The following is a 19,984-nucleotide window of genomic DNA, read 5'->3' as shown; positions in this document are numbered from 1 at the left end:
CCAATAGAATATTTCTATATTAATTTATTACGAATTAAGAAACTGTTGAAGTGAAAAATTTTACTTTCTGAATACGATGTATGTGTTTCTATCTATGGTAAAAACATTACCAGTAGTCCGGTGTAATAACAATACTTCTTTAGTCAAAACTTTCCCAAAGAAATAATCCTTAGTAAAGAGGAAAAAATTGTACGATAGAATTACAAGAAAGTTAGAGTAGTATAATTAAATGAATGTTACGTCTCCAGATGACTTCTGAAGGTTAGTCCAGAATGCCTGTCATCTTCATCATATCAATTCCATCATTCTAACTCCTTTCTCCAAAATGTAGCAAGCCTACAAACAATACAAACAAACTATTGCTATAGCTGTTATGGTTATATAGGTAAGCTATAGCTTTTAGGGCTATAAAAAATTCAACTACACTATGCAGGCTTACATACAACCATACGAAACAATTACAAATTATTCAACTGATTAATTAATTTTAATAACAATGAAGTGGTCTGTACTGCAACCATCCAAATGTTCAGACGTTGCCACTATTACACATCCATCTAAAATACAGAAGGTAAATTCTAGTCAATTTTATGGTGCTGCTGGCAAGCAACAAATGAAAGTATCAACATGGAGAGGCAAAAGTTTTGGAACAGAACATGAGAGAGAGAACCAGATGCTCTGAACCATAAGACTCACTCATAACTATTTTATATCATTATTTTACGAAAGACATTTTTATACGCTGTGTGTGTGTGTGTGTGTGTGTGTGTGTGTGTGAATAAACTCACTTAATTGATTTTTCAAGGAATTGTTGCCCAAGATAGTGAACAGGTAAAAAAATGTGCAGCTGTGCCAAAAAGAAAACAGGTGACAGCGATAAGGTGACAGCAATGAGGTGACAGCAATGAGGCATCAGCAATGAAGTGAAAGCAACAGACCCAACTGTGTACCCAGACACCACAGTGCTGTTTTGATTTATATTGGTGTTAAATGTCCTCAGATCTGTAGAGTTAAAAGTTTAAATAATATTCACGGATATTCATATCTGTGCAACTCCTTTTGTTGTATTAGCTAGAATTCTTACCTGCGAGTGCCCCGGTAAATCCGGCGTTGTAATCACATGAAACTCCATTTTTTGTAAAGTCGGTTCTCTCGTCTATATACAAATCGTTTGCATCTGGACCCCCAACTAATGCCCCATAAAGAGTGTTAGGATTGTCAACGTCGTCATGGTAGTCTGCCCAGTTACATGTGGCATCATCTTCTGGCAGCGGACATGACCTATGTAAATGGTAACCATGATTACCACAAAAAATTCACACTTGTAGCTACACATGAAAGAAATTCATGATTTGTGGATCCATTGTGTTTTACCCATAAATGTAAAAATTTAAAGTGAACAAAACTACTTTTACTAGCCAATAAATGTTAAAAAATTTTTTTTATGTTTAAAATTATGTTAACAAAAATGAAGCTGGAGTAGCGAGGTCAGAAATAAACTTCAAATCAAATTCTTGACTCACTTCAAAAAATAAATCTGTATATTTAGAACATTAGCACTTTACCCTTCATCTAAGGAGTGAAAGAATAATTATAGCAAACTTCTGAGCATATGTCATGTCATCAAGGTCATTTTTAGGTCATTGGGGTCCCACTTAAGCAAAGAACATGAAAATAAAACATGTGTATACCGGCTAATAGGAGAATGTTTTTAAAGTTAATTTACAAACTTGTCTTTTTTGGCCAAAAATATTTGTTATACATAATCGTTACACAGTTTTATCTGTCATGGAGACAGCTAATTTAGAATTTTAGTGGCCTTGACATAGGTTTAGTGTTTAAAATGAAATCGAAAAAGTTTTTTGTCCTTTATTATTTGTTTTGTTTCTAGAGTCGTCTAACTAAAGCGATTCAGGGCTATTATTTAGCGACTTAGCAATTAAAATACTATTAATCTGGGTAACATGTGCTCATCTTCTCAGAAAGTTGTACAGTATTGTAGCTGAGCCAGTAAATATGTATTTGAATGCTTTTACGGCTTCAATTTATAAGTTATTGCTAGCCATATGAAAAACACACCAATATGTGTTACCGGGTAACGTAATAATCTAAGGCGTTTATACTTTATGTATAGTGAAGCCATCTACTCTGTAAGTCACAGCTAATGGCTCTAAGTTAATACAAGAAGATTGTGATGACAGTTCAGTTAAAATACCACTAGTAACTAAAGTGATGCCGACAGTTTTGAATAGCAATCACTGTTTAATTTGTTAGAGAGAAAAGAATATTTTGCTCGTCGTATTAGACTAGCTTATTTTTTACTAGTCTACTGTATTAAGACAGTAAGGAAGGATGAGAAGTGCCTCAGTAACTCCAGCTCCAGTTCGAAATAGCGTTATAACCTGAGGAATTATTTTACCAACTACATGTATCTTTGACAGGTCACTTTGTCAATAAGGAAACCAGTATGACACACAAATTGATAACCTTTATAGCCTTGGGCACAAAAAGTACACAACCTACACAGAGAAATGCCTATATATGTGCTTACGCTGCTCTGTGATGTGCTCGCTTTGGTGACTCACTGTCGAAGCCGACAACATAACTCCTTCCACCATCGACAAGTCCCAGCATATAATCAATCTGACTCTTAGCAAAATCTCTGTATGCCTGCTCGTTGATGCCTTCGCTAGCAGCCAGCAGCGAAAGGAATGCTGCGTTTGCTGCATACCGATTGTTTCCCCATTCTAAGCGAAAAGCTAAACCGAGAGGAGTGTATGGTACATCATTTCCAGGAAGCCAGCGTCCAATAAACGTCTCCAGATTGCCACTGAATCGGCTGTCTTGCAGTTGATGATAGAGTAGGAACTAGAATAAATGGATATATGCTAGTATATTTAGATCTGTATATACTGTTGGTAACTTGGTTCATCGTGTTTACTCTTTACCATTTATCAAACAAAAAATGGAAGTTTATTCGAATTTCATTCCTGCGTTTACATTTTAAATTCATTAAAGTGTGCTCATTTCATCACAAAATATGCCTAATTAGACAAAAATTCGCGCGATTAACATTTGCATTATTTGTAGAAAACTCAATTGTCCAATACCAACTGATACGGACCGCCTCTACAAACTGTATTTTGCAATCTGTTCTAAACGGCAAACCTTTTGTAAAAAGCTTTTATCAGCAAAAAATTTGAAATGAAATTATTTGCCATATTTTAAACTTACGTTTACCAGGCCTCGTTTGTCATTCCAGCCAAGGGCCCACATATACTGTTCAAAATCATCCTTGAGATAGTTTTGAGACTCTGTGAGGTAAGTTGTCTCCTCAGTAGTTCCCTGATGAGCTAAGGCTAGCCAGGCTGCTGCATGGGCCATCTCATCTTCCCACGAACTTGATCTGGCCATCAGCAAAGAAACTCCTAATATAATGGTATTCAAGTATCAGAGACCAGAGTTGTGTTCTCGATTCTAATACCCACACTGTGAATGAATTGTGTAGGCTGAACCTACATATACCACTTTTTTAAAACTTCCCTTAATTTGCAAAATTATGGTAAAGTTATTAGTGTTAAACATAACAACAAATAAACACCCTTATAACAGCAGAAGAACTATAGCATACTCAAAATGTAGGTAAGCCATAATTAGTAATAACTCCTATAAATATATGTACTCAGTTGATTTGAAATTATGTTTTCCAAAAGATGAAGCAAAGACCTGAAAACATAAAATAGTATTCATTCAATATTTAACAGCTAGGAGTTGCCTTCTTTTTGAATAAATTTGATCGTGATAGAATAAAGATGTGATTATATGTTCAGAGAGAATGCTCAGTTGAATACCTACGAATAAAATTTGGCACCCTCTGGCAGAGCTGTATTATATGTATCTTCATTACTCTTAGCGAGTTGATAGAGGGAAGTGGCATTGTTAAGCAAATGATTGCTGTAATCTGGGTCTGAAACAGAGAAATGATTGTTGTACATAGCTACTGATGGACAAGTACATGTAGTTCTGATGTAGCCTTGAGCTAAACACTCTGGTCCTGCGGTCTATATCTGGTTCACAGAATAATTTTTCATATGATACTTACTAGGCATCTGATTCTAACCAATATGTAACCTTTAAAATGCTTATCAACTGATCTTACTGGTTGTGTGTACTTTCACTGAAAAATTTCTAGCAATAATCCTAAATGTTTTGACATTACTCTTTAGTTTTAGCGTTTGACCATTTCAGCCCCGACTGATTGTATAAATTTAGTCACTTTTAAATATTTTATAATTAATACAGTGTTTAGTTAATTTTTATCTAACTTTCAAATGTGTTACTCTATTTAGTTCCCTTTAGGTAATAATTTTAAAATATTGAATTCAATTAAAAGATCACCAAATAAATGGAAGTATGTCAAAAAAAACCAGAGTTGCCACATGTTATGATATTCTAAAAGACACTTTCCAAACAAGAATGGTGTGTCTCAGAGTGTAAACATGGAAATACTTACTGACAACTTTAAACCTTACCCATATCCTGAGAGTTTCACAGAATCAGTACAATATTGTCTGACCCACACATAAACCTCTTCCTAGCCTGTGATCAGAATACATAACGAGTGAGAGTATCTATAAGCTCACCAGATGTTTTAAATAAGATTGATCCAGCAGCAAGGGCTGCCGCAGTCTCTCCCATAACATCAGCCCCTCCACTCGTACTGGCTCCAGCCCCCAGGACATAACTCGGCCTGGCAATGTTCTGCTCATCCATCTCCTCAGGTCTGCCCCAGTGAACATGATCAATGGTGGCACTTCCAACCTGATCAAATGTGTTTATGAATAATTATGTTTATTAATTGATTTATGTTAGAAGGTAAATAGTATAGATATATATATATATATATGTATATATATGTATATATATATATAAAATATGTATAAGTGGAACTTCACTCTATAAGTTAAACATTTTATTACTAATATATTTTATTAGTATAAAATCAAATATCAAAATACTAATAATAATATCAAAATAAAATCAAATATATATTTATTACTAATATTTTATAATTTAGCTCTGATTGAGCACTCTGTAACGAACTGTGCAGCATCCACTTTGTCTATATATATATATATATATATATATATATATATATATATATATATATATATATATATATATATATATATATATATGTATATATATATATATGTATATATATATATATATATATATATATATATATATATATATATATATATATATATATATGTTGTGTACGTGTAATGTTCAGATAGTTATTGCAAATCTAAATGAACACAAAGCATAAAGCATAAATGGGATTCTCATGAAGTTAGTGAAAGCATGTTCACTTGAGCTATTAAAACCTTTGGCCCACATATTCAGAATGAGCATGAAGGGATGTGTTTTCTCACAAAAAATGAAATATGCTAAAGTTTTACCCAAAGAAAGGCAATAACAAAGGCAATAAGCAGTTATCTAATAACTATAGACCTATTTTTATTCTGCCAGTTTTTTCAAAATTTTTTAAGCATCTTTTTGACCAACAAATCCATAACTACACCCATAAAGAAATCCTTATTGCAGAAACTCTATATGGATTTCAGAAAGGGAAAGGAACTCGTGAAACATTGATAGAATTCACTAAAATTACCATTGCAGCTTTAAGCAATAATCTATCTGTTTTAGGTATATTCATTGACTTTTCATATGCTTTTGATACAATAGACCACTCTATTTTGATTAATAAGCTACAATGTAAAGCAAATAAATTTTTTTCATTCAAGTTTAGAATTAATTCAAAACTATCTACCAGATCATCTTCAAAGCGTTGTAATATCTCAGAAGATATCCCAACCTTTAGTAATTAAATGAGAAGTACCATAAGGGTCCATCCTTGAACCAACACTATTTTTGTTATACATAAATGATCTTGTAAAGAGTGCTGATAAATTTAAAACTATTTTGTTTGCTGATGATACTGACTTATTTTATGCCGCTAAAAACTTGAATAAAGATATAGCTATAATATACAAAAATCTACACACGATAAAAAATTGGTGTGATCAAAACAAACATTGAATGTTGACAAGACTAACTTCATAGTGATCCAAAATCCACAAAATAAACTTGGATTATCAAAAACATTTCCATGAATGAACAAAACATACAAATGACGGATAGCATACAATTTTTAGGCGTTACAGTAGATAATACACTAAACTGGTCAAGACACATAAAGCTATTGAAAAAACAACTACGACAAAGCTTGGAACTTATTTACCAAAGCCTCGTTGATCTTACCAGAAATACCTCTTGCTTTTATATACTACTCTAATTAACAGTAAAATAATTTATTGCTTGGAAGCATAGGAACATTTTCCAATGAGCTACTTACACAAAATTTTGGTTATTTAGAATCAATTTGGTAGAATAATATATCATAAAAAAACTCTTATTTTCCATCAACACTTTTGTTTAAAATATCTCGTGTTTTGCCTATACAACAACTATACCAACTAATAATATGCCTTGTAGCCTTCACACAATTTAAATCTCAAACTAACTTGTCAACATATTACAACACCCCGCATTCTTTATTTTCATTACCCCTTCCACCCTCTTTCCTTTCTGGTGGCCATAGACGGGTTGCCTATTGTGTGTTATCAGCACGGAAGTCCTTGCGAATTTGGCTAAAAAAATCGATAGTCATGATGGTTTTATGGCTGCTTTGAAGCGGTATTTGCTGGACTCTCTGGAATAGATTTGCTCTCATTTATTTTTGCTTAGACTATCCATGTTTTCTTCATTAACAATCTCATCTGTTAACTCGGGCTCTGCACCTCGAATAGCTATGCTACTGCGCATATGGGCCCTCATTACATCTAACTTAGTCTATAATCGTCTTGTTATGTTATAATTTAATGTAAAATACCAAACAACAAAACATTAACTATAAAACATAATAAAAAAGTGCTTATTTATTTTTCTATTTGTCATTATAAATGATGAAAGCCTGTGTAATACCTAGCTATATCTTTATGTTGCTTTGACCAGCCTGCATTTTAGGTAGCGATGCTTTTATATTGTACTAATATTTTATAATAATTTGAAGGTTTTGTCTATGTTTAAACATTCCAGTCATACAAGCATACACGATTGTGTGAACTTACATATAGTCCATAGATATATACTCACTTTCTTTTTGTCATCGGCATAATGCTAGGAGCACTATATTCATGCTGTAATCTAATAGTTGTCATAACATCTTGACAATGTTTGAAACAGTAGCGTTTTTAAGATTTTGTAGGAAGTCAAGCTATTAATTGATAAGTTTTAGGTTTAATCAGCCCAAAGCCTTTTACAACTGTCCAAACATCTAATCTACAACTCAATCAAACAAAACACCAACATTATTAATTGTAGCAATTAAATATCAAATAAAATATTTATAAAGTAGCTTTAGACTAGTTTGTATTTTAATTTCAAAAAATTAGTAGACTGTCGTAAATTAGTAGTGGTTGCCCCAATTTCGTTTATAATACCTATGTTTATTTTTGAAGTCCATCGTAGAAAACATGCTAAAGTTGCAAGAGAATTGAGTTACACACAGATGGTTTTAAAGCAAGTACACAGTCAGCTAGTTGGTGCTGGCCATAGACATAGATGTATGCTGTTTGTTACACTACCTGCGCGTAAAATCTATCCGTCAATTGATGGCACTTCATGAAGTAATCTAGTGGCCATCTGATTTGTCGGAGTCCCTCATCGTATTGTCCAATCATCTGGTAGGCATCGTCAAAAAATATCAAGCCGTGTAAAAGCATGGTCGTCGCTGCAGACATTGGTAACCCATACTTTATGTGGTCACCAGCTGAAATCACCATTCCAAAATGATCATTAACAATCAACACATAATAGATCTTAACTGCGTAGTTAGTCACAAGCTTTAAACACGTTACGGGATATGATTTTTGTTGTTTTTTGGCCAACCATGACTTCCTTAGAATATTATTTTGATTTATTAAATTATATGAAACACGTCTGCAGTCTCAAGTTTTTTATTTTAGTTAATGTATCTTTATTTAATAATTTCAATACTTTGCGATGATGTGACGTCTTCTGACAATATACAAATATTTCTGCTTGCCTTTGCTATTCTAGGCAACTGATAAAACTAAAAACCTGATATACATGTATAAATGTAGATATATACATGTATATATCTATGTATGTATATATATATTTATATATATATATGTACAAATATGTATATATCTACGTATATACAGGTATATACCTATGCATATACTTATCATAAAACTCTAATCATCTTGTAATTTTGCGTGTAAATGTCTCTCTGAAAAATGGGACTCAAACTGGTAATACTCAATTTATGACACTGACAGTTTACCAACTTCATCAATCTGACCAGCATATGAAATTGCAGAATAAGCTTTACTTAATAAGTGCCTTGTTCCATGACGTTAAAAAATTATTGAGTGGTGGAAAAGTTGTAAGAGCAGACTGCGAGAGCTCTATGCGTTACCTAAGGTTTGCTTAATGTGAAATAGGAAGCCCACTGCAAACAACGCCCTTGCAATGCCTTCCCATAAAGATAATTGCCTTTAGAGAAATGTGTTTATGGATTGTTCTCATAAAACTTATGTAGCAATTAGCATTGAAAATTTTTTTTTCAAGACACTGAAAATAAATTTTTGGCAAGTTTCTAACTGCATACCGACATGTACCAAAAAGCTGGTATTTAGCAGCGTATGACGCTTGTTAACACCAAATGGCTGGCATTATAACACATGTGACAAGTGATTCATATCAGTTGACACGTTGCATGCCACTTGTATCAGGTGGTAAATAGTGACTGGCTTACATCAGGTGACACATGGCATATGATTTGTATCAGGTGACATGTGACAATGGCTTATATATATATCCAATTTCATGACAACTAATTTGAATCAGGTGGCATGTAGTGAGTGAGAGATTAAGTGACATTTGGTCTATGTGACTTGATTGGTAATGTGTGACATGTGACATATGACGTACAGCAAGAGAAATGCTGCGTCATAAAGCAGGTACCCCTTAATGAACTATAAGCATTTGATGATGTATAATACAAAATTTGAGTGGCTGACACATGAGGCTGTTTACGCAAAAACTGACTCACCATCGTGCCAGCCTCCACTTAGGTCAAGGCCAACATCACTGCCATCATTTTCTGATGAATCGCCTCTCCAGGCAATTCTGTTATCAACAGGAAGAACGCCTGACCGTTGAGCCTCGTAGAAAAGGAAGGAGTACTCAATGGCCAAAGCATAGTTAGAGTCTACAAAAAAATGACTGCTATGCAAAAGAGGGAAAAAGAACATTTCTATAAATACTGAGCTCAAAAAAAGAGTGAATATAGAATTAATTGGAAGCCTTTTTACGTTATATACCAACCGTAAGTGGTAGCCGCATAGTCATAGGTTATCTCGAAGCATGGGGCAAAGCCATCGACATCAATACCGTTTAAACTAAAATATATAAATCTAAAATGAACATGGAAAATCTGTTGTTTTCAAATGATCAGACAGTTATATAACTGTCTGATCAAGTAATAACAACAGTTGGGAAAAATCGACTACATATTAGTAACATGAATAAAAACATGCTCTCATACTTACCTCTACGGCAAGGATTCCCAACCAGGGAGGAATTCCCCCCTAGAAGGGAACTTTGAATATACAAGGGGGGAACAGAGAGGTGTCTGATTTTTTAAATTTTTAATTTATGTACTGCAATGCCGTGTGAGTTTGAGGTTCATCATTTAACATTTTGTTTTTGTCTATAACACTAGTTGCTAATAATGAGCTAACAGTCAGAACCCAGATATATGTCAACACATCCAATCAGATTTTGATTGGATAGTAAGTTAACCTAGTCATAAACCAATTCACCGCCATGCCGAAGGTCATGTATTGTTGTGTGTTGTACGCAGGCTGTATAAAGATTATTAATATGGTGTTAAATGTTTAGATATGTACAATAAAATAGAATTATAATTTGTATCTGTTGTTTTTAATCATGTGAGTTAAAAGTGTGGGGGAACCAAATTTATTCGAAGGCATATAGAGAGAACTGAGTGAAAAAGGTTGGGAGCCCCTGCTCTACGGGAACATTTCCATTTCTTGTTCACTTCAAGGCGATTTAAAACGAGAATATTTTAACCAGCAAAGCTGGTCAATAAATCATAATTAAGAGTATATATCAAAAGCATGTATTTAATCTTGGAACACATATACGACAAATGTTGCCAACTCTGACTCAAATGTTGCTCATAAAATGTACGTTTAACTGAGCTCATCTGAGTGTAACCATGCTATGTGGCAGATATTATGCTTGATTACCGGTTCAAACAGTTGATATCTAGCTTTATAAAAAGTGATAAAAAGCAAAGTAATGGGATAAGCAGTTGTACAATGATAAAATCTATCTTACCAATCAGAAAGCATAATATAAACCAATATGCAAGTATGTATACTGTTTCTATAAACTACATGTATATATGCAAACAAAATAAAACATATAAGCTAATATGCAAGTATATACAAGTTCTGTCCACTCACTGATACATTTAAAACTTTTACAGCTTGGCTCTTTTGGAAAAGATGTGGATGAATATTGATGCCAAGGATTGTCACTCGTAAAAAACGCACGCTCTTGAGCAAACGATGCTTTATTTGGTGACTAGAATTGTTAGGATTTGAATAAATTGAAAAACTTTGGCTCCAAGATTTTGCTAACTGCACATGCATTAGAAACATAACTGAGTAAGTAATCATTCAAAATGAATTGATGACAGCTTTAAAGCAGTTAACAATGGTTTAATAAAGCTGTCTTTAGCCTTCGTCATACTACATGTAACACTATAAAGTGTACTGCTTACGTAAGGTTTGATTAGATGATATGATATTGGCTCACAGAATTACCTCAAACCTGTATTAGTTTATAAAACAATCTCTAGAGGCTGCTTGAAATCTCATGAATTGAAGTTATCATCAGTATAGATAAAATATGTTCATGTACAAATTAATAATGCAGAATAGAAAGGGGCTTAACTATAAACGTTACAATTATATAAACTATAAAACTTGATAAATATTATTAAATTTATTAACATCAAGTTAATAATATTTAATATTGTATCGGGATTTGTTGGCACTTTTTACTAGTTGCCATGGTAACAATACAGTTATGATGGATCCCTGATAACAACAGCAATCAGAAAAATTATTAAATTTATCTAGATGTTGGTGAATGGGCCGAATAGTATAATTAGACTTATCTGGAGTTGTCTAATCCTACATGGTTCAGACTGACATCTTTTGATGAGTGCAATGTGCATAGAATGACACATAGTAGTGTCTGCTTACTTGACAGTAAAATCCAGATAAAATATATCTCCTGCTGCCATAACACCTTCTCCATCCTTATTGGTCAAACTGTACACCTTATTGCTGAGCTTTCTTACAACAGCATCATTGGTCTGCAGAGTACTTACAAATTACACTCAACTGGCAGATATGTTACTAAGGACTAACTTTTACAGAACGACTTTGTGCTGAGTAGATTTTGCAACCTAGCCAAGAACAGCTACACAATCAATTATCTAATCACTGCATGACATAAACAAGTCACATTGAACTACATGTTACTTCTTAATGTACATTACCTATTCATTAATAAAGTTTGACATTAGCTAACTTACCTACAAGACATTCATTTGCACAGTCATAACAAGTGACTTGTCATTACGTACTCAAACAGCACTTACTAGTGACAGTTAAATAATTACCTAAACGGCACTTACAAGTGATATTGAAATATTTACCTGAACTGCACTAACAAATGATATTGAAATACTTACCTGAACAGCACTTACAAGTGACATTGAACTGCTTACCTGAACAGCACCAGTCAGTGACTATGATGTAATTACCAGCACAACACTAAAAAGCCACTATGTGGAGGTTACCAGCGCAGCTCTAACAAGCAACCATGTGCTAGTTAACAGAAGTGCAACCATCATTTCCGCCATTTGAATTTGTTTAATCTATGCCTACGATAGTTTTATCAATACGAAGAACTGCAACTCTGAACTTATGAACTAAAAATATTACAATTGAGTATATTTGTAGTTCCAGATATAGATAGATAGAATGAGCTCACTCGTAAACTCGTGGTTCTGTGGGTAAACGTAAGTGTAGCGTCCCATCCGACAATATCCTGTGGAATTGTGAGCTTTATTTTTCCATTATAGCTTATGAAATTGAAGTTGGAGGAAGTTATACTTCCATCACACCCATAGACCTGATGGAACCACAAACACACAAATACACATGTGTAACAGCCTAGACAAGTTCTGTCAGTCTTCCTATTAGCACAGAGAAAAGCGTGTAAAAAATTTACAAATGTACAACTTGAAAAACATGCAAAATGCCAAATTAAAAGGCAATAAAATTAGTAGCTATGTGATTGATAAGATATGCGGTGTATGCATTTTTATGATTATGTACAACACTGTGCAGAAAGTGATAAAATAACAAAAAAATAGATAACTAGATGAAACACAATGCAAATATTTACTATGTAAAGTGACTCATCTGTTATAGCTGCATTGAATCTATTCAATTTGGTGGAACAACTCCAAATAAATTGCTTTGATCTAGATTACGAGTACGGCTACAGGAAACTATATATCTATAGTAGTGTGAATTTGTTTAAATATTGTTAGAATAATAAAACTCATGTTGACATAGGTGCACTGACAACTGAATTGGATTGTCAAATTTGGTCAAAATTTCATCACTAAAAACATGAGGAATTGTTCAGATGCAAGTAAGACTGATGTGGTAAACTAAATTTTCCAATCCAAACAGAAGATCATACCCACCCCAAATAGCTTACAAGTAAAATTTCAAAGTAAATAAAATTACTTGCTAAAAGAATTTTCTAAATCATTTTCGAAAGATTTATGGACACTAATTTCTTACAGATGAACGTTCTTATTGAGGCCGACTGTGCCAAGTGAAACAAACCGTTTAGAAGGACTGCAATGCATGGTGAGTTGTTAGTGAAACCTTATCTTATATATGGTAAATTCCTATCTCAGTCACTTAACTGCAATGAAGTCTTCAGGATATGACTGAGGTAAGAACAAGAACTACTGTGTAAACTCACCAGTGTCTTATTCAACATTTTTATCTAGAAGTAAGTTTGTGGTATAAACTATGACTTCATCTTACCTACTAGTGAAAAACTTCAGTGTAGTAAGAGAGGTTTTATGGTAGCCTGTGATCATTTGTATGCGTTTGAGGTTTGAAGAGTTGGCTTAGTAACCGCAAAAATACAAAAACACGTGTGTAACAGATTACCTGGTTTACTAGGTACTTATTAATGCTGAAAACCTCCAGCTCCACATTTAACTTTAGTTAAATTGATAGTAAAGTATTAGATTATGATTATATGAATGACATCAGTACTTGTATATTTACACTCAAAAATAGTCCATGCGTCAACATGTTCAAGCTTATAGATTTAATTTCATCAGATATGATTTGGCATTGATGCTACTTTACAAAAATTCTCATGAACATAAACTAACTTCATGAAAACAGTATGAGATGTAAATTAAGATATTGTTGACAACGTTAATAATCATCACAACATAACGTTAACAACAAAAAACTGTTTTAACCAATTCACATTTCTACTGAAACAGCATAAAAAACTTTTAATAGATTCAGTGTAAAAACGAAAGTACAAAATATTTGCCAAATAGTAGCACAACACAACCTGAACCCAAGTGCTATTTTCCATTCCAATAATTAAACTAAATTATGGTAAATAATTACCATGACTCCGTTCGCAGCTATCCAGACAAGGGCAACCAGCAAATACTTCTGTACCCTGTCCATCATGTAGTGATGTAAATAGCAAACTCTGAACATCATACGATACCAGAGCTATTTGTACCTTATAGCATGCACGCCATCAAGAAAAGTCTTTCAAACCTTTCAAGCGCGTGTGGGTAGATATGAGGGGAAGCATTTGACTTGCTTCATTGAGTTTGTAAAGAACATAAACACTAACTCAGGTGACATCCTTATATACGGCTATAATCCTCTCTAAATTATGGCTATTTGTGTATTTTCACAAAATATGATACTAACAAATCTTGGAAAATTGTTATTCTGTTAATTTACTTATGTAACCAAGAAATAAACACTCTTCACTTGGAATGTGAAAAGTAGGCAATATGCGCATATAAATGCATTAGAGCTAATGTGTCTGATATTAGCCATATACAGATAGACATAAAGAGAATAACAAGTTATATCACCATTCAGCTTACATAAATAGATTTCCAAAGTTCCGACATCTACTGTACATATCACCATCACATGCCGACTTAAGCCAACCCACCCATCCAACTATTAGAACATAAGAGCATTACATAAAAAGATGCCAGTTTGTCGCTAGAAGTTAGTAATTGAAACTCATATTGAACTACTGCAAGAATGCAATTTAGGGTATACGCCTTAGCGCACCCTCGATCAGCGACAGACTACACCCAGACGATAACAACCTGTGTCATGCAATGCATTGTTATATCTGATATCAGCCATGTACAAATAGACGTAAAGAAAATTACAAGTTATATCATCATATGGCTCACTGGACAGACTCCTAGAGTTGCGACATCCACAAATCTCATCCTTGGGATTAGTACCATCGCGTGACAACCCACCCATTCCACTGTCTGAACATTGAGAACGTTACATTGGAAAATTCGAGATTATTGCAAAAAAGCCAGTAATTAAAACCCAGATTAAAATCCTAAAAACGGCATCACACCCCAAGTCAACGACAACACCCAGACGATAACAACTTTCGTCATGCGGTACGAAGATCCGCATCTGGTACCAATCTACACCAGACAGAGATTAAAACTAGAAGATTAAATATTATGAAACCCCGCTGGCGTAAATACAACAGGGCGTAGCCAGGAACCCCAAAAACTACAATACCCAAAATTGGAGATCTGAAAGATATGGCTTACTCTTGGACACCCAGGCTAACTCCTAAACGATATATAAGGATGTATATTCACCTTCATACTTCACTCTCTTCAATACAGCTTCTTCATAGCAGACAGACGTGTCAGCGGAACAAGTGAAAAGAGTCAACCTTCGCAGAACAAGGGGGTGAATATATTCTAAGTCTCAGACATTACTTTTATACTCTTATAACTCTTAGTCTGAAGTACACTTGTTAAATATTTTTCTTGTTCATTTAATAAACATAAGGTCTTGGGAAAACCCCTTCCACATACCTTAGCTATTTCTTATTTCAGAGTATAGTACTAGATTCTCACATCTAGGAAGGTCAGTTGTAAAATCTTGATACATTAGTGAACAAGTCAGACTACTCAAACAATCATTAATCAGGATTAGGCCTACCTGAGTTTATTATAATAATTTAGCAGTGCCTCTGCTCGTGACAATAAACCTGAGCTTACTCCCTAACCGTTGTAAGATTGCTTGGTAGGATAATCCAATACTATCAATAATCATCACAACAGTATGAATATCCGCATCTGGTACCATTCTACACCAGACCAGGGATTAAAACTAGAGCCCCTGAAATTGAACCTCTGAACTCCTGAAATTACAAGGCTCGGGGGTGAAGACCTAAAACGTTTAATTTCACTCCAGAACACCAAAGCTAACTCTTAACCAATATAAAAAGACGCATATTCACTCGTACGCTTCACTCTTCCAGCCCAGTTTTGTCATGACAGGCGGACGTGTCAGCAGATTAAGAGGAAGAGTCACTTCCCAAGAGAACAAAGGAGTGACTATTTTTCAAGTCTCTTAAATTACATTATATTCTTATAATTTAGTCTAGAGTGTAACCTATTATATCTCTTTCTTGTTCTTAAATAGACATAAGGTTATGAGAAAAACAGTTATATACTTCAAACCTTGGAAGTTCCCTTTCTCAGAGTATAGTTTTAGAGCTGTAGTACAGCTGTAGTTTGCACACACCGGTACTCTTCATTGCGCTAGCTACAACATTTGTATTAACAGACATTGGACTGGGGCCCAGTTTATGGTCAGCCTTAGCTAAGTGTCATGTTTTGCTTTTTGTTTAGTGAACAGAGTTGAAGAAACTAATAGGTAAGTTTTATTTTATTCTCCTTTGCTTTGTCGCTATTTTTTGTTCTTTGTATTTTGTACTGGTAAATTACACACTTGGAAATTGTTGAATATTGTTATTTTGCTCTTGATGGTGTCATGATTATGATCAATTAAAATCAATACATCAGTAAACACCTTCCAAGACTAAGCTCGCTATACTCTAACTACAATTAACTATAGAGTTAAATAACTATAGTTATTTAACTCTAGTTAAATACTGTAAAACTTCTAACTGAACGCCACCCTTATTTGAACGTCACCTCCAATTGACCGCCACCCTGAGAGAAAGGTTGAAAAATATACCGCCACTCTCCAATTGAACGCCGCCTCCATTTGACTGCCACTTTGACATTATTTGATCTTTACGAGCCTATAATATCAACTGATCTGTAGAAAAACGTCCACAAATACGTATTAATAATGAATCGTTTATATCAACACCAATTAATTTTCTCGTTGTCCAATTCTAAAAATTTTTGTTAAATCTTTGAAAGCAACACCATATAAATAATTAATAATGGTCTAAGGCTATTAGTAGTTCTCTGTTTAACGCAGTCTGTCTACTTCGAAGTAGCTTACATGTATAAGAAAAACGGTTTAAATTTACGATGGTAGATGAACTTTCAAATCAACGCTATAAAGATAACTGTTGTTTCACGCTAATATTGGTTCTTTGTTTAACGCGGTCTTACTACTTCGAAGTACATGTATGTACATATATGAAAAATTGGTTTAAATTCACGATGGTAAATGAAACTTTGAAAACAACGCCATAAAAATAACTACTAACTGTCTCAGGCTAATAGTAGTTCCTTGTTGAACGCGGTCCTAATACTTCGAAGGTCTTGCGTATAAAAACCGGTTTGCGAGTTTAGGACCAAAGGTTACGTTTATCTAAGCAAACTTTTATGTGTTGCATTAGTGCTAAATGCCATTTCCAATTAACCACCACTATCAAGAGAGAGGTTGAAAAATAGAGAGCCATGGCGTTCAATTAGAGGTTTTACGGTAACTATAGTTAATTAACTCAAATAAATTTTATTTTCAAAGAGTCGGGTGCCTGCTGATTAACTTTATTGCCAGGTTTAACTAAATTTTTCCACTATTACATTGTAAATATCTTGGGTTTTAAAGCTACAAAGACAAAGTGAGCTTCCCTTTATTTATCTATATTTATCTATACCTATATCTATATTTATCCATTATCTATATTTAAAGAACCATTTATATTGAAAGAACCATCTATATTTAAAGAACCATCTATATTTAAAGAGCCATCTATATTTAAAGAGCCATCTATATTTAAAGAACCATTTATATTGAAAGAACCATCTATATTTAAATAACCATCTATTTTTAAAGAACCATCAATTTAAACACTTTTCACCCATGATTGTGAATTATGGTGCATGGTGAATTATGGCATGCATAATAAGGTGAACTGGGAGATACATCAAGGAAGCTGACAAAACAACTCGCTAGCTGCTGGACTTATCTTATATAGAAATAAATATATCTTAGCAGAAAAGATGGAGGCAGGGGGCTCAAAAGTGTGCAGCAGACAGTGAAGGAACAACAGAGCATGAAAGTCTATGCAGCCTGAATGGGCATCATAAGTAAGTTACTAGCTGAATTTCACTAGGTTATTGTAACAATGGAACCACACACTGACAAGGAACCTGACTAGCACACCAAACCTCTCTATGGTGCAAGCCATCAACAAATATCTGAGATTGGCAGCCTACATAGACTAGTTAACTATGTCAACTATAGTCTTACTAGAGTTAACTAAATCCAATAGATTAGCAAAAACAGATAGATGGGACCAGTCACTTGTGGTGAGCAGTTAATATCTCCATCTAGCCGGCAGTTATACTAGATACAAATATGTGATTCAGATTGGTATAAGAATACAGATATAAAGATCAAATTAAACCACTCATATTTTCCAGTTAAAGCAGATGTTGCTCCCTCGTTACATTAATGTCACAGTAGTCTCACATTGAATACCTCTAATTTACTTTCCTAGTACAAAGAGCAAAATGTGCTTGCATCATGAATAAAAGACTGCAAAACCTTTTCACACACACAAACACAACATTCTCTTATCTCTTTAGTTCTTGTGGCTAATCTGTCATTGCTGGCTATATTCTATCAACAACTACGAATTCTGTCTGTTATTCAAACACAAGGGAGACAAATCCAAATATTTTCAATAGTTATATAACCACTAGAATTGGACACAATTGTGGTTATCATAATTACCTTCATCTAGGATTAGAATAACACTTGGCACAGATTCACAGGCTTCATGCCCCTCTTATTGTGGTTTCCCATGGTCTACAATCTGACTGCATAGCTCGGCGTATGCTCATGGAGTCACATCTTAATAACTTTCAAGGTCACTTCTGAAAAATCATCCTAAATTTTGTTCAAATAGTAACAGGTCAGGTGTTGACCCAATTTTTTTAAAAAAACAGAATACAATAGTTGCCTGAATTTGTCAAAATATTGACCCAATCAGTGTTCAAGATGATGATGACATAGTAAAGGGAGGTTGATTAATGAGCAAGCAGTTTGGTACACAAAAAAGTTAACATGTTTTGTAATAGAGGACCATAGATTACCATAACTTCCTGGATAGCTATTAGAGCACACCTTGAAGTAAACCTGTATATTTACCTGTATAGGCGTGTCATGATTTAGTTATTCTGGTGAAGAGACATACACGTAGTCCAATCTTCATTTCTAAGGATAATAGAAGACAACTTCATATTGAAAACCATAGCTCCTTGGAGTAGCTCAATGATGGCTTGAAGTTACACCTGCTCAGCGATTTCACTCAGTTAGATATAGCGATGGCTTGAGTTTCTCAGTCACTGCTCCCCTTTTTTCATTGAGTAACTTGCTGGAAGAATATAAAAAATGTTCTATTTAGTCACTCAACAGGCCCTTTTAAATGTAAAGCCAAATTTTAGTAAGCTTTTAATATATCAGAAAAAAACTACCTTCAAAATTAAAAATCAAATTTTTTTCACTTTCTCCAGCACCAGGAAAAAAAACTTGCTGCATCGTATTTTGCTATAGCTTGTTGGATATCTATGAACGCTAGTTTAAACCATTGTTTTAATAGTCATCCGTTTCAAGTGTTTAGTTATTAATCACAAATTTTCTCACTATTTAACCTTTAAGTTCATCAAATCGGTAGCAGAATTTTAGTAAAATTCTATAGAAAAATCAGGTGTAAGCAACTCTAACTGATGCATTTATGCCAAATTAAAAGCGAGGTTTGGATAAAATAATCAAGGCGTGACAACTACTACATAATTTAGCGACGAATTTATTTCTTAAACAAGTTTTTCTAGAAATAACACTATGAGGTATTTACAAGGATAGGACAGAAAATGAATCATTACTAAATGTTTATTGCTTCGAAATATTTCCAAGTCGGTTGATATACTGAAATGATTGCTAAACAAATAATTTTACATGTACTTTAATTTACCACCAGCACACACCTGAGGGACATTCCCATAAATAATAGATATGAGGATACTAACAGTCTTGAAACTTTTTATATCCAATACTTTTACATAATAATTTCTCTGATTATTGAAGATTTTCTTTAGTCTGCATATTGTTAAGTAGTTGTGGTTTATTGTAGTCACTTGTAATGATTATGAACTATTGTATAATAT

General features: G+C 33.8%; 1 protein-coding gene across 2 annotated transcripts; it reads right to left on the bottom strand.

Moving 5' to 3' along the window:
• Positions 1–14,065, bottom strand: LOC137405383 (endoglucanase 1-like). Of its 2 annotated transcripts, XM_068091627.1 has the most exons (11): positions 13,938–14,065; positions 12,253–12,393; positions 9,484–9,557; positions 9,209–9,367; positions 7,713–7,897; positions 4,644–4,821; positions 3,856–3,967; positions 3,235–3,406; positions 2,552–2,868; positions 1,085–1,281; positions 1–336 (listed from the first exon to the last, which is right to left on the bottom strand). In XM_068091627.1, exons 5-11 carry the CDS (start codon positions 7,866–7,868, stop codon positions 308–310), a joined length of 1,161 nt encoding a protein of 386 aa, XP_067947728.1. In that variant the 5' UTR covers positions 7,869–7,897; positions 9,209–9,367; positions 9,484–9,557; positions 12,253–12,393; positions 13,938–14,065; the 3' UTR covers positions 1–307. The 2 variants fall into 2 exon arrangements, with proteins under 2 accessions (XP_067947728.1, XP_067947736.1); XM_068091635.1 differs by lacking the exons at positions 9,209–9,367; positions 9,484–9,557; positions 12,253–12,393; positions 13,938–14,065 and having other exon boundaries at positions 3,235–3,428; positions 7,713–7,810.
• Positions 14,066–19,984: the final 5,919 nt, after the last annotated feature.

This window comes from Watersipora subatra, chromosome 1 (assembly GCF_963576615.1).
Source record: "Watersipora subatra chromosome 1, tzWatSuba1.1, whole genome shotgun sequence".
Taxonomy (NCBI): Eukaryota; Metazoa; Bryozoa; class Gymnolaemata; order Cheilostomatida; family Watersiporidae; genus Watersipora; species Watersipora subatra.
Note: the sequence above shows the minus strand (reverse complement) of the source record. Positions and strands in the feature narration are given on the sequence as shown.

Excerpts from the sequence above, each read along its gene's own strand:
- LOC137405383 (XM_068091627.1), bottom strand. The coding sequence starts at position 7,868 with ATGTCTGCAGCGACGACCATGCTTTTACACGGCTTGATATTTTTTGAC. Across the intron at positions 3,968-4,643 it reads AATCTTATTTAAAACATCTG|ACCCAGATTACAGCAATCAT; the intron begins GTGAGCTTATAG and ends TCTCTGTTTCAG. Across the intron at positions 3,407-3,855 it reads GAGGGTGCCAAATTTTATTC|ATCAAGTTCGTGGGAAGATG; the intron begins GTAGGTATTCAA and ends GCTGATGGCCAG.